The 14,065-nt window shown below is 34.2% G+C and overlaps 4 protein-coding genes across 18 annotated transcripts in view; 3 read left to right on the top strand and 1 right to left on the bottom strand.

The window, feature by feature from the left end:
• LOC127861061 (uncharacterized) overlaps positions 1–1,437 on the top strand; it is a 213,379-nt gene extending 211,942 nt beyond the window's left edge. Inside the window, exon 7 of the mRNA XM_052399429.1 lies at positions 761–1,437. Within this exon, the coding sequence (XP_052255389.1) occupies positions 761–867 (107 nt within the window). The 3' untranslated portion in view covers positions 868–1,437. The remainder of the gene's footprint in view (positions 1–760) is intronic.
• The window catches only part of LOC127860886 (uncharacterized), a 201,516-nt gene that overhangs the window by 88,667 nt on the left and 98,784 nt on the right, over positions 1–14,065 (bottom strand). The window lies entirely within an intron of this gene.
• LOC127861008 (hemoglobin-3-like) overlaps positions 1–14,065 on the top strand; it is a 370,059-nt gene that overhangs the window by 41,605 nt on the left and 314,389 nt on the right. The gene's annotated exons all lie outside the window — the stretch shown is intronic.
• Positions 5,800–14,065, top strand: part of LOC127860982 (glucose-6-phosphate 1-dehydrogenase-like) — a 58,918-nt gene continuing 50,652 nt past the window's right edge. The window contains exon 1 of the mRNA XM_052399328.1: positions 5,800–5,966. Coding sequence (XP_052255288.1) covers positions 5,883–5,966 — 84 coding nt within the window. The 5' untranslated portion in view covers positions 5,800–5,882. The remainder of the gene's footprint in view (positions 5,967–14,065) is intronic.

The raw sequence follows: 14,065 nt of genomic DNA on the forward strand, positions 1-14,065 counted from the left end.
CTCACTTGTATCTGTCTGGGGAGGTAAATTTGGAAAATATATTTGCTTTTGGTGTTTTATATTGATAAGATTAATATTAAAGCTGTCATAGTAATCAGTGTATACACTTTACACGTTTGTAATTATGTGAACTTTCTGTCGTATAAGTGAATAATAAATACATCGCAATGTCAGTTGTTCTATTCACAATCGTTTTTTACTGTAATTATAGGAACGTGTACAATAGCGATTGCTCTATTATTAACAGACCCCTGATTTGAACCAAATTCTTAACCTGGGCTCCATCACTATCCCACAAGCTGAGATTGCTAAAGGTTTTGCTTAAGGTTTTGTCTTATTTTCGAGTGAAATTTTGATTGACTGTTATACTTATCCGAATGAAACCTAATTGTGCCAGTGGTAATAAAATTGAAATGTATATATTAACATTCACTTATAATACATTCAACTGATTGATATAAAAACCAAAACGCTAAAATCATAACAAACTTGTTTAAATTAAGTTTTTTTTTAAAGATTGCCTCTTACAAAATGTGTTAATTAACAATAGGATATTCAATGTCAGTTTCTAACTTTTGCAGTCTATCAATATTAAGCATTCAAAGACTTCTTTCATTCTGTACCCTTTATTAAATAAAGCTTTATACTTCTGTAATTTATTCATGAACACAAAAGATTAATGCTATTAACTTGTGATATGTGTAAGTGAATTATTTTGATTAATTTAATGTTTTCTATATTGATCTTATCACACTTTCAGACGTATTGACGATGCTCCTTGGACACAACGGCGACGAGCTTTTCCAGTATATCAAATTGCAGATTCCGCGTTCTCATAGAATGAACTATCGAATCAAACTGAACTGACCGTTATCTTACAGTTTAACTGTGTGCATGGATCCTATTTATAAAGCACCTTTGGAAAATGTCTTCAATTCATACAAATATTACCTGTAATTCATGGATATGTGTTTTACATACAAATGCTTTCAACAAGTAAATATTGCACAATAATTTATTTTGAAGAAGAAAACATAGGGTTTCGCATAGACATTTTGATCTGAAATTTCCACGTAAGTATTTCTTATGTTCAGATTCCCCTTAGGAGCTTTTTGAATACTGACCCATATCTGAATCGGATTAATCGTGTAGTTTCAAAATAACTTATTGTACACTGAAAATGAACATAACGCTTTGCGTTTCTACATGTATTAAAATCATCATATAGGAGAAAAAAAAACACTCAGTACTGAGTGTATGATCATGAAAAGTGTGACCTACGATTGATAAGTTAGCTTACAAATCAACTGCATCATCAACTTAAATACCAGGCTCAGTCTTTTGAACAAGGGGTAAACTGCCAAGACATAATGCGAACGATGATGACTTGCTTTTCTCTATTATGTATCCTCAGTAAATAAACTCTTTCTCAGCAGCCATATGACTCTTACTTGAACTTACCTTCGAAAATTAACGGTAAAACGTCGTTGATTTACGTTTCCTTTTCAAATACTATTCATAACCGTTGTCTTTTATTCATTAAGAATAAAGGATATTTGTTGGATTTCGTGGATTATCAATTTGAATTCACGAGTGATCATAGAAACAATAAAAAAAGTCTATGATCACAATTGAATTAAAATGGCTATTCGACTGAATCCAACAAATGGTCTTTTTATTGTATGCTTACACATTTTTATATTTTTGCCAATCCGGTTAACCTAATTCCCATTTGGGCGCCCCACGATGTCATTACATGTATGTTCAAGGGAAGCTAATCCCGATGTTGTTATAAGCATTAATTGCGGAGTAGTCACCCTTGTAAAATTGGGGTAACGATGGGGATATCCAAAAATAGATCCGGTAAAAAAACGAAAAACGTATTTCGTAAAAATGCAAACGAACGTTATATGTTCACACTGCAAACGGAAATTAAGTCAAAATCGACTGACTGGAGTATGAATTTTGGAGAATGTAAAACGCCTTTACATATAGAGGACATTTTACTTGAATGTCTTCAGGATAAAATTGAATTTATATTCCAGCATTCTGTTTTGTATTTGCAGTGTTGCACCTTTATTTAAACGATTTATATGAGTATAAAATCAAATATATTTTTAATTAAGATGATCTCAATAAATATTGCCTGTCAGTTTTAATTGTGCAGAAATAACAATAATGTAAATTAAATTACTAATATACACACGAAAATCATTACACGGTGACTTAAGCGATCCAAATGAAATACTCTTAATTAATATTACAAATTAGCTATATAATTATTAAATGATATTATTTCTTCAATAGACATTCTTCGTCGCGTTGATCAATAGATATTGTTGACGTGTGTTTTATTTCAATAATGCTCATAATTACATATAAAGTATTACATATAGCACAATGATATAATGCAATCAGAGATGCAAAACGATGCATAAATTACATATATAAATTATCAAATAATTAATGTAAAATTTAAGTATAACGTCAGTTGCTTGTAATTCTGAGTTGAAACAAACCAATTATGAAAATTACATTAAAAAATAAGACAGTTACAAAAGACACTATACTAATTCGGTAGTGTTTGTTTTCTCATCTTGAAAGCAAAACTGTGTTTATCGATAGTCAATTATGTCTTCCTCTGTCGACTTAGTGACCGACTGCAGACCCTGAAATTCTGCGATATAGATTTTAACGGGTAATTGTAACTGGGCCACAATTTGTGTTCTTTGAACATGCAGAGATAAGTCCGAAATTCCTTACACTGAACAGTGCTACATCCTTAACGATTTGCACATACACACTGATGAAGCCAAAGTTCAGAGGATTTCACTCGAATCAGCTTATGAAATAATCGAATATATGCATTTGTGTCTTCTGACGTTATGTCAAGGTCATTTAAGGACAGGTGAAACAGAAGATAAAACAGCTATGCCGAAAAAGCGCATAAGTGGTCCGATGTTAAGGTCACAGATTGGTTGACACCATTTGAACTGCTAGGATAAAAAGTAATGCATAAACAACTAAGTACCGGTCAACAGGGCTGTCTTTATGACTACCTAATTCGTGATTAAAAAGTATTGCTCGCAGATATATTTTTATGTATTTTCATCAATTATCTTATTGTATATTTTGAATTTGTATATGGTGTAAAATATCATAAGTTTTTTACATTGTATTTCATCAAGAAATTTTATTCTTAGTGCTTGATATTCGATATTCCACCAATATTTATTTAAAATGATGGTGATTTTTCTTTTATATTTAGTTATCTCTTTAACATAAATATGATGAAACACAGTGCACTCCTTATACATTTGAATGGCTTGTGTTCATTTCAAACTTGCGATTTAAAAAAGCTAGAATATAATTTTGACAAAATGAGTTGCGTCAAAGATTATGCAATAGTGAACAACTGCAGTGCATTCAGCGCTTTGATTTTAATATATGACCTATACAACAAATTCCAGCAACAAACCATGACTTGAAGAAAAAAACTGTTCTTTCCTATCAATACATATGTATATTTGTATTATAAAAAGGGGATAATACAAGAAATCATCTGTGTTTAGTTCTAATTTACCACAATAAAGTGAGAAGCGACAAGTGAGAGTTACCCGCCGGGTAACAAATTTTTGGCCAGCGCTAGCCCTGTTACCGGAGATATAAATACACAGTTTCGTAGTAACTTTGAGTGCCTATGCGTATATTGCAGAAAACTTTCAGATGAATATCCATTTTATTCCAAACACGACCGAACATTCTCTGTCACACATTGATCACATTTCTTTTGATTTTACTCGAATAAAAAAATCACATGTTAGGTTAAAGACATTTATGACCATTTATAAAACAAACTTAAGGTTATCATTCCGTAATAAATTGTTAAGTTGCTCACTGGAACAAATGGGTCGCGTTCTGAGAAAACTGGGTTAAATGCATGTGCGTAAAGTGTCGTCCCAGATTAGCCTGTGCAGTCCGCACAGGCTAATCAGGGGCGACACTTTCCGCTTTTATGGTATTTTTAGTTTCAGGAAAGTCCCTCCTTACCGAAAATAAAGTTTAGGCGGAAAGTGTCGGCCATGATTAGCCTGTGCGGACTGCACAGGCTAATCTGGGACGACACTTAACGCACATGCATTATGCCCAGTTTTCTCAGAACACGACACAAAAGTTTGAAACAGAATTGGGATGGAAAAAAACATATTCAAACACAAATTGTCACAAATTTCCTTATGGTCGTGGACATAATGATTTCTGTAAGTGTAAATTATTGTGTAATATATACCATTAGGCAAGGTTGTATTACGCATTACCAACGCTTGATATCGTGTTTACAAACTCGTGCGATATAGCGGAATACCTCATTTAAATTACATTCTTGATGCATTTACTTCTTATTTTTCGTTTGAATATAAAAAAGAACCGTATTCCTTTATACAAATTAAGAAAATATTTTTACATACCAAAACAAACACATTCCTTTTCAATTTAATGATCTACCTTAATGCTCGTCTTAATTCTTGACATCTTGTTGTATATGATCAATGTTGCAACTTACAACACGCTTAAAGAACATTGATATAGACTTAATCTAAAAATTATTTAATTAATTTTCTGCTGTTGTTGTATTACGCGTTAATATCCTCTCCAACTATCCTTAACCCATTTATGCCTATGTCAGCAACAACAACAGCAGCAGCAGTAGTAGTAGTAGTAATAGTAGTACTAATAGAAGTATGTTATGTTATATCAGAGCCTTGCTTTTTTTTTTTTTTTTTTTTTTTTTTTTAAATCAGAGTTTATTTTCAGGTCCTACCGGCCCCTTCATGAGGTCTTTATGGTCCGACCTGCCCCTGTGACCTTTCAGGGGAAAAAGATTAATTTTGAGCCAAAGTAGGTCAAATTTACCCCGGCTTCCCGGGTATTCGCCAAAGATATAATTTAGATCCAAATATACCAGTGCACGGTGGCCAATGAGACCTTAATGTGCACTGGTAGTTGACAATTCAAAGACAAATTCTTGTCTGTACGCAGCTCCACCAAAGGAGTGCAAGCAAGCAGCTCTGCCTTTATGGCCCCTCTCGCTGTCACCGGCTGTCGTCTTCATCCCCGAGACAGTTTCCCCAGTGCGTTGAGCGTACTGAGTACCGCTGTCCCGGGGTCCCTCTTTAAAGCCACCCCCTCGATGTTCTTGGGTGTATGTCAAACCCAGGTCCGTCCCGTATGTCCCCCACACTGGTGGTCTCGCTGTCCCGCCGCCCCCGGCCCTCTTCAGACGGGACCTCTGGCAGGTCCGGGCCGGCGAACTCTCGACGATATAAGAGCCTTGCCCGCTTTGACCAGCTATATATATGCGTACATAATATTTACACATGTTACGCACAATTTGATTGGCTGACTAACTTTCTTTCCTCTTTTGTTTAATGCACTCTGCCTTTATTTACTGCACCGCTCTCTTTTTTAATTGCACTCCGCTTTAATTTAGTTTTGCACTCCACTTTTTTCAATCTCGTGGCCACGACATAGCTTACTCGTGGCCACGAGTTAGAAAAAGAGGAGAGCACTTTAAAAAAAAAGAGAAGTGAATTTCACCTCTATGCCACCGTATATAATCGACTACACGGCCTATTTTAAATATAATTAAAACAGTATGAACGGTAATCTAGAATGTTTTGACATATTAAGTGTTGCTGGGCGTCGGTCAAAACGTGACCGAACTGTCTTGTGTTTCATACGACGGGATTTAGGAGCTACTGGAAATGAAAAAAATAACCGGTTTAACTTAACGTTTAATTTCAATAGAACTAAGCGACGGAAGTAAACAAATGTTTATGCGATAACATATTTTTAGAACATTTGTTATTAAGAGTATTTGTGCGATGGCAAATGAAGAAGACCCTCTCACTCTTTTACGGCAAAAGAGTTCTGGTGGTCTGCACACTTTTGTAGTTTTTGGTGCCTCAGTAAGTATTTGGATTTAACTATGACGTGCTTTATTGCCTTTAAGTACAAAAACGCTGAGCCCCTGTCCTACTCCTAGTTCTAGTGAGGTCAAAGATAACCGCCAGTATTGGATTGTCCTTCTAACCTAATGTAAAAAAAATGGTTGACCAGGAATCCTTTAAGGGAGGTTCGGGTGTACTGGCGTTAATTAGGCTTTCAAAACAGCATTTGTCGGCTAAAAGTAAAACACGGTATTGGTGCTGAAAGTAGTCTCACTTACTCAAAAAAATGAAATTGTAGATACAGCATTTCCTTGGTGTTATTTTTAAAGCTCAAGGTATCCCCTACTCAAATCAAGTTGAATTTTATTTGATCACGCATGCATTATTTTTTTATCTAACATTTTCATCCTATGGTATAATACAAGTTACAGACACTACACTATTCATATAACATGCAAGAAAAGCATAGCAGAACTATAAAACTTCAGATATTTTCACTTTAACATCAACTACAGGTTATAAACTGTTGAAATAAAGCAAAAAAACAAAAGTGATTACTATCTTAACGAAAAAAATCAAAGCATTAATTAATCAGGTATCAGACCAAAAGAGAACCAAGCAAGAAACTTTTCTATAACTTTTATTATAGACCCACAAGATAGCTAATTAGGCATTTGTCTGAAACCAGGAAGTATATTCAAACAAAATAAATCAAAATGATTGGTTTTGAAAAAGCATAAGTTTTCATAAAAGGTAGAATTGCATGCTCAGAAGTTTGGTTACAGACACTACCAAAATATATGATTCCAAAAACAGTTGCAGAATGGCATAAAGCATTAAAAAATGCACTATAAAAGCAAGTTTACATAAAGACAGTGACTTAAACATTATATCAAATGATTTTTGATCTGTTAGAATTTTAGTTAAAACACATTTTTTGTGTACATGATCTGAGTTGGTTACAGACACTACACATGGGGTAACAATAGCTGTCCAGGAGATGTGTAGCTTGACAATTCTCAGTGATTTTTTTTGCCCAAAATTACCGCCGATATTCGGCTGCTTCCAAATTGAAAAAAAAATGATGTTTTTTCCCAAAAATCTGACCAAAATTTCCCAAAAAATTACCAAATTTTCCCAATTAAGCCAATAAGATTTCAATGTCATTTAGCGTTAATTTGGTAGAATGAGTGCCGATCGAGCTTGTTGAGTCTTCGCCGAATGACAACTGACTTACGAATGTTAGCGAATGTAGCCGAATACGATTTTACGTTGCTATCCACACATCTCTCTCTATATTGCGGAGGATACCGACGATAGTCGATGTTTCCCGATTGTTAACGCCTGTTTTTACACACGTCCAAGATGGCGGCAAGCAGAAGGGAAGTTTGCGATGAGCAGCGAAAATGATAAATAACACTAAAATTAACAGCGGATATCACATGGTTATAATTTAATGTGTGTGTCAATTAACGCAAAATACTATGTTTGAGATGAACAACAACAAATATTTATTAGAAATGTTCACAGTGAATGTGCGTCACAGAAATCTGTGTTGGGAAATTGGAGTTCACAAAGTTAAAGCATTTAAGACGAGAACCGTTCGAAAATGGAAAGAGACAAACATGATTTGATTTATATGTTAGTGGATCTGTGTATATTCAGATTCATATGCATATTCTGCTTTATTATGTTTGTCACGCTGTATAGTTTGGTGAAATAGCATTGAACTGAGGATGTCAATTGTGCAAGATATTAAAAGGTAAACAAATGAAATGTATTATTTTAGCTCCATTTAATACAACATTAACACAGCAAAAACACAAAAGCGTGTTTGTTAATATTTGTTAATGTTTTCACCATATCATATTTTACTTTTAAAAACATCCTAAATTAAATTCATACTCTTAAAGAGATTATGATTAAATCATAATGGTACATGTATATTGAAGAATCTATAGATTATTGCAAGTTTAATATGCATGTGGAAGGATATTAACTAAACGTTGTAAGAAGACATGAAAGCAACACTTTATAATATAAAAATGCTGTTAAGCATGAACTTAGTAATTTTTATTCTGTTCTTATAATCATATTTATAATGTTTCCCAATTTCATGGTTTATCGCGCTATTTTTCCCAATTTCATGGTTTATCACGCTATTTTTCCCAATTTCATGGTTTATCGCCCTAATTTTCCCAATCCAATGCCACAGGCTGTAACAAAAAAAATCAAAAAAATCACTGAATTCTCAGTGCTGGGCACATACAAGTCAAAGAAGACTATTCTGACATAATGAGTTTGGCATCTCATATGAATTGGCACACCTGTATAGAGTTTCAAATTAATATAATCTAGAATTTCATTATGCAGCAATAAGCATTACCAAATAATGTCGGAAAACTTTCCAAACATTTCAGTGTAAAAAAAAATGTAATTTTGCAAGCAGCAAATCAGTGATGTATTTATAACCCTTTGTTACTCTAGCTATCAAGATAATCACAGAAAAGTTTAAGCTTTAAGTAATGTTTGCCTTGATTTTGAGTTTGCGAAGTCCACTTTCAATAATATCTCTGGATCTTGTGCGCTATAAACAAGATGACATCTATTGATTCCTGTAAACAGTCATCTCTTACAGGCCAAATTTGCTTAACTGACAAAATAAATGTATTACAATCTGATTTCTGTTCCAAAGCAAACACTAAAATGTCCTTTGATTCCATTCTTTTGCTCTAGCCTAGCAGCTACGAAGGCATCATACATGTAGTTGTATTTTAGCTTCTCATATTTTCGTGTGTTCTCCCAATGCTTAACTTTCATGCAGCCAAACCTAGTCTTATTTTATCTTTTCTTTTTTGCTTGATTTATCTTTGCTTCCTGAAACAAGAACGGAAACAAAATTCTTTTTCCTTTCTTCAAAGTTTCTGCTACTAATTAAAGTATAAGAATGTAAATTTATATACATGTAGTGTAAAGCATACAGTGCGCATGTCTTCATTGATCCATTCATAAGCAAAGGAAATGATTAAATGCAGCCATTTGGATCAAAGTAAACAACAGAAGTTACTTCAGACATGGTTAAAACTCATCACTTTAGCTTTAAAAATGATTTCGCTCTTTAATAGCATGAACAATAATAAGTTAAATGTGTAGGCATTGTAGAGTCTGTAACCATATGACCATCAAAACAAACTGTTTGATATTGTGTCTGATCTCAGTAAATTCTCAAATGGTTTTGTTTGGATTTACTGTTCTCATGATATTTAATGCAAAAAACTATGTTTCCAATTGCACATTCTCAAATAGGAGATATATGAAAAAATGCCAGTTTATAGAAAGCTACACTATGAAGACAATTTATATACATTATTATGATAAATATTTCAAATTTCAGACAGAAAATGTCTAAATAATGCGCCTTAGACATCAGCAATGTAATACAAAATACAATTTTGTTTCATTTTACTCACATATTACAAAAAAGGTTTAAGGCTTACAGAAGGAAGTTAGTGGTTACAGACACTACGAATTTTAGCGTAGCATAATCAAAATGGTAGATACATACCTGAGTCATTACAAGAGGTTTGTTCTTGTCTTCTCTCCATATAAAAGGGTTGTATCATCATAAAGAACACAGACATATTTAGATAAATCATTTTAGAAAAAGAAAATCAGGTTATATTGTTCCTAAATAAATTGTTCATAAAATAATTCCATAAGAATGCTTACAATATTTCATCCCAAGAGGTCTTGCATTACCTTTTTTTGCACATTAATCTATTGCACAATGTTTGATGTAACATTTCAACATAAAAGATGGAACTTTCTCATGAGTAAAACAAAATATTTATGAAAAATAGAACAGGGATTTTTTCCTTCATTTTTTACACATTTTTGTAGTGTCTGTAACTTTTTCTAAGTAGTATTTTTTCAATAATGATAATATTTTAGCAAGGCAAATTTCAGCCAACTTAGACATGACATGAATACACATTAGCAAATGTAGTATTTATACTTTTGCATGGAAAAACTTCTAAACTATTGCCACATAAAACTTTCAATGGTTACAGACACTACAGAATTTTAAATAAAAGATTTACCAATGAACTATCATTATTGCTAAAACCTCGGCTTATCTAGTAGTTTGAATGGGTTTTGTACTTATCCTAATACATAACTGAATTTTTTATGTTAATAAAAGTTTAATGTACTGAAATTTTGTACCCATAATTGGAGTATAACAATAAGTATATGTTTGAATTTAAGTGTTGAAACAAAATCCCTGCTGGTAGTATTTTACTTATAAAATCCATAATATTTTACCTATTTCATTAATTCAAGCAGCAAATCGTACCGGATACAAGTCTGTGTAAGATTATACCAATGTTTGCATCATTTGTTGCTGATATCAAGAGCATTTCTCATTTAAATCAATAGATTTTTTCAAGTGAGACTGCATAACGCAAAAAAAGGCCATTTTTAACCAGGTTTTCCGAAGGAAAAAACTGGTTATTAGATTGGCGAATGCGGGCGGGCTGGCTGGCTGGCTGGCTGGCTGGCTGGCTGGCGGGCTGGCTGGCTGGCTGGCGGGCTGGCGGAATAAGCTTGTCCGGGCCATAACTATGTCGTTCATTGTCAGATTTTAAAATCATTTGGCACATTTGTTCACCATCATTGGACGGTGTGTCGCGCAAAATAATTATGTCGATATCTCCAAGGTCAAGGTCACACTTTGAGTTCAAAGGTCAAAAATGGCCATAAATGACCTTGTCCGAGCCATAACTATGTCGTTCATCGTCAGATTTTAAAATCATTTGGCACATTTGTTCACAATCATTGGACGGTGTGTCGCGCGAAATAATTACATCGATATCTCCAAGGTCAAGGTCACACTTTGAGTTCAAAGGTCAAAAATGGCCATAAATGAGCTTGTCCTGGCCATAACTATGTCATTCATTGTGAGATTTTAAAATCATTTGGCACATTTGTTCACCATCATGGGACGATGTGTCCCACGAAAGAATCACGTCAATATCTCCAATGTCAAGGTCGCCACGACTAAAAATAGATTTAAAAAAAAAAAAAAAATCTTACAAAGGGGGTTAATTTTTTTTGGTCATTTCAAAAGTTCAGTTTGAGTTTTCTCCCTTTATCAGATTTTTTTTTCACAATGAAAACCTGGTTTTGTGACAATTTTGTCCCTTGTTAGAGCATGTTTCAAGGTATATCTCAAGAACGTGTAGCACTAGTCTCTTGAAATTTTTAGGAAAGTAAGATGGGTATATGCCAGTGTAGTGGACCTTTAGAATTAATTCCTATCTTGTATATTTTTTCTTAGCCATGGATATAACATTGTAGATTATATACAGCTGGTCTATTGATCAGGTGAGAAGTGTTCAATTTAAACTAAGTGATGTCGGAAGCATATACAAAACCAGAACAGGAACTATGCACTTGAAGAAGTATATTTTTTATCCCATGAAAACCCTTGTCTGGTCTACATGTTTGTTTTCAGAAGATTTATTGTGAATACTTATTATTTTATTATAATTATGAAATTACTTTTATTGTCAATTGTATAGTGTATTTAAGCAACAAAGGAAATTCCATTTACCAGTTTTAGTGAAACGACTTGGAATGCAAAGGACCCCAGTCTGTTAACAAAAATGCTGAATAAAAACCCTGTTCACAGTGCTCTGTCATATCTTACACAGATGTACGTAGTAAGAGTCATTATTAGATCTAATGGGCACAACTTGCTTACAGTGGGTTTTGTGATTACATTTTGCACATCGTTAATCATCGGTCCTACATTGTCCGTTACTAAAATGTACATTGTTAACACTTTTAATATTTATTTCGAATATTCACGAAACTGTGTAAGAAGATTGGTCTAAATGACAATCGGGTAAATTACAAAGCTGCGTTTAAAAACTAGGTTTGCTATGTCAAATAAAATGAAAGGTTTCTTAACATTCCAGAAGTTACATGTTTACCCAATCCTCATGAAACTTGCTAAGAACGCTTTTTCAAATGGTATATCTGCTGAGTTAGAAAGCGGTGTAGATCTACTGAAAAATTTGTGTGCCAGTGGGGTCATTCGGTTCGTCCGAAGTTTTTTAATGTATTTTTTAAATAATACCCCGGGGTGAAAATTTGTCCCTCTCTGAGGGTACTTGCTTTGTATGTATGGAGCAAACACTTTAAAAATGTCTTCTCTGAAACAGCAAGGCCAATAGGTTTGGTTTTTAGCATGCATCATTTTATTGTGGTCCTCTACCAAGTTTTTTTTAATATCGTCCTTCGGTTCTAACTGGCCATGCCAAAAGAAATATTTACGGAATTAAGATATTTTAAAAAAGTTCTCTCAAAACGGTAGGGCAGGGATTTAGTTTTTTTAATATGGCATACTTGTCCTGTAACAACTTTGTTAAACTCATCGCTCTTGGGTTAAAATTGACCCAGCCCCATGGGTTACTTGTTTAATTATATATGTTAGTAAAAATTTTGAAAATCTTTTCTGAAGCAGCTGGGCCCAGAGGCTTGTTATTTTGCATGTAACGTCTAATAGTAGTCCACTGTTAAAGTTGTTCAAATCATGCCCCTTGTGGTTAAAACTTGCGACACCCCGGGACTCAAAGACTTGTATAGTAAATATCGATAACTTCTAAAATCTTCTTCGAAACCGCAAATTTCAGGGGTTTGATATGGCAGGGGTTTTTTTTACAAAAAGGGGAAGACGCTGGACGCTGGGTAAAAGGGGAAAATCGAGCGCGAAAGAGACATATTTGGGGAAAAAATAAAAACTGTTCATTTCAATGTCTACAACTCGCTTACAGACTTCAGGTTTTTTTTTTAGAAAAAGAGGCATGTCTCTGACCTTTTTGTTCTTAAACACATGAACAAGTATGATATTAAAGTCAAAGTCCTAAATAAAGTTGCAGAGTAGATCTAATAATGGGAAATGTTTTCAACTGGGGCCGGGGAACGATGTCAATATTGTGATTTCTATTTCATGATGAATGGGTTGACGATCTAGATCTGCTACATGTATTGGAAAGGAAAGGTGCGGCAGCTGCCGATTGTCTACTTTCACTTTCACAATAATCCGACAGTATTAATCGATGTTGATTACAGTACCTCCGAATCCTGCTGGGTTTCAACGGTTTTTGATGATTCATTCTTAAAAAATGCGTCAACGCAATTAATATTTTCCTAGTCCGAACGTTTTATTTTGTTCGTGTATGAACGCCAATTGTGAGAATTTTTTCTGTTTTAACGTTTATATCTTGGCTTTCACATAACCCGGATGAAAATTTGACTGGTTTCCGGTAATTAATTGTCGAAACACCCTTCTCGCGCAAGACCGGAATCCAGTAAAATAGTCACATGATTAATACGATTAGTTGCCCAGTTTCCATGACGTAATTTAAGAGCTATATATAGAATCACTGGGATTTAAAAGACCCAGGGTCACCTCTGGAACGGGGTGTCTCCTGTATCTTGCACTATCCCCCGTAACCAACTAACACGTCTTTCTGGGGGCGATGGCCATATGGGAGACAATCCCGGTGCACTCGATAAAAAAGAAAAACAACAAACCCAGATTTGAGTGTTCGTCGGGAGAGAGAGAGAGAGCGAGATCGTTGTACATGGTACAAATTGGATAAGTGTCAACTTCCCAAAAGAAAAAAACATTTCTTTGAGGGTAAAATATTATATTTTGGTGAAAAAATTTATTTTTGGAGGGGAAATGGTAGTTTTAGGGGAAAAATTCTGGTAGTGGAAGACGCCGAATATCGGCGTCACTTTCTTAGTAAAAAAACCCCTGTATGGTGTAGAAATTCAAATATTTTTCCTCTTTTCTTCTAATAAGTTTTCTCAAATCATGTGTCTGGGGTCAAAACTAACAACAACAGAATCATCTATGAATTATGAAATAATCCCGTTTCGCGAGATCAGAATGTCCGCACTTTTTAACGTCCGAAAAATGAGCCAATCATCATTCTGCTTTTTTAAAACACATCGACAAAACAATCGGATATTATTTATTATGGTTCTTTGTTGCAGTGCTTGCGAGTAGCAATAGGGGAAACTCTCGAACTCTGAATCAACCC

Source organism: Dreissena polymorpha, chromosome 1, assembly GCF_020536995.1.
Source record: "Dreissena polymorpha isolate Duluth1 chromosome 1, UMN_Dpol_1.0, whole genome shotgun sequence".
Lineage (NCBI taxonomy): Eukaryota > Metazoa > Mollusca > Bivalvia > Myida > Dreissenidae > Dreissena > Dreissena polymorpha.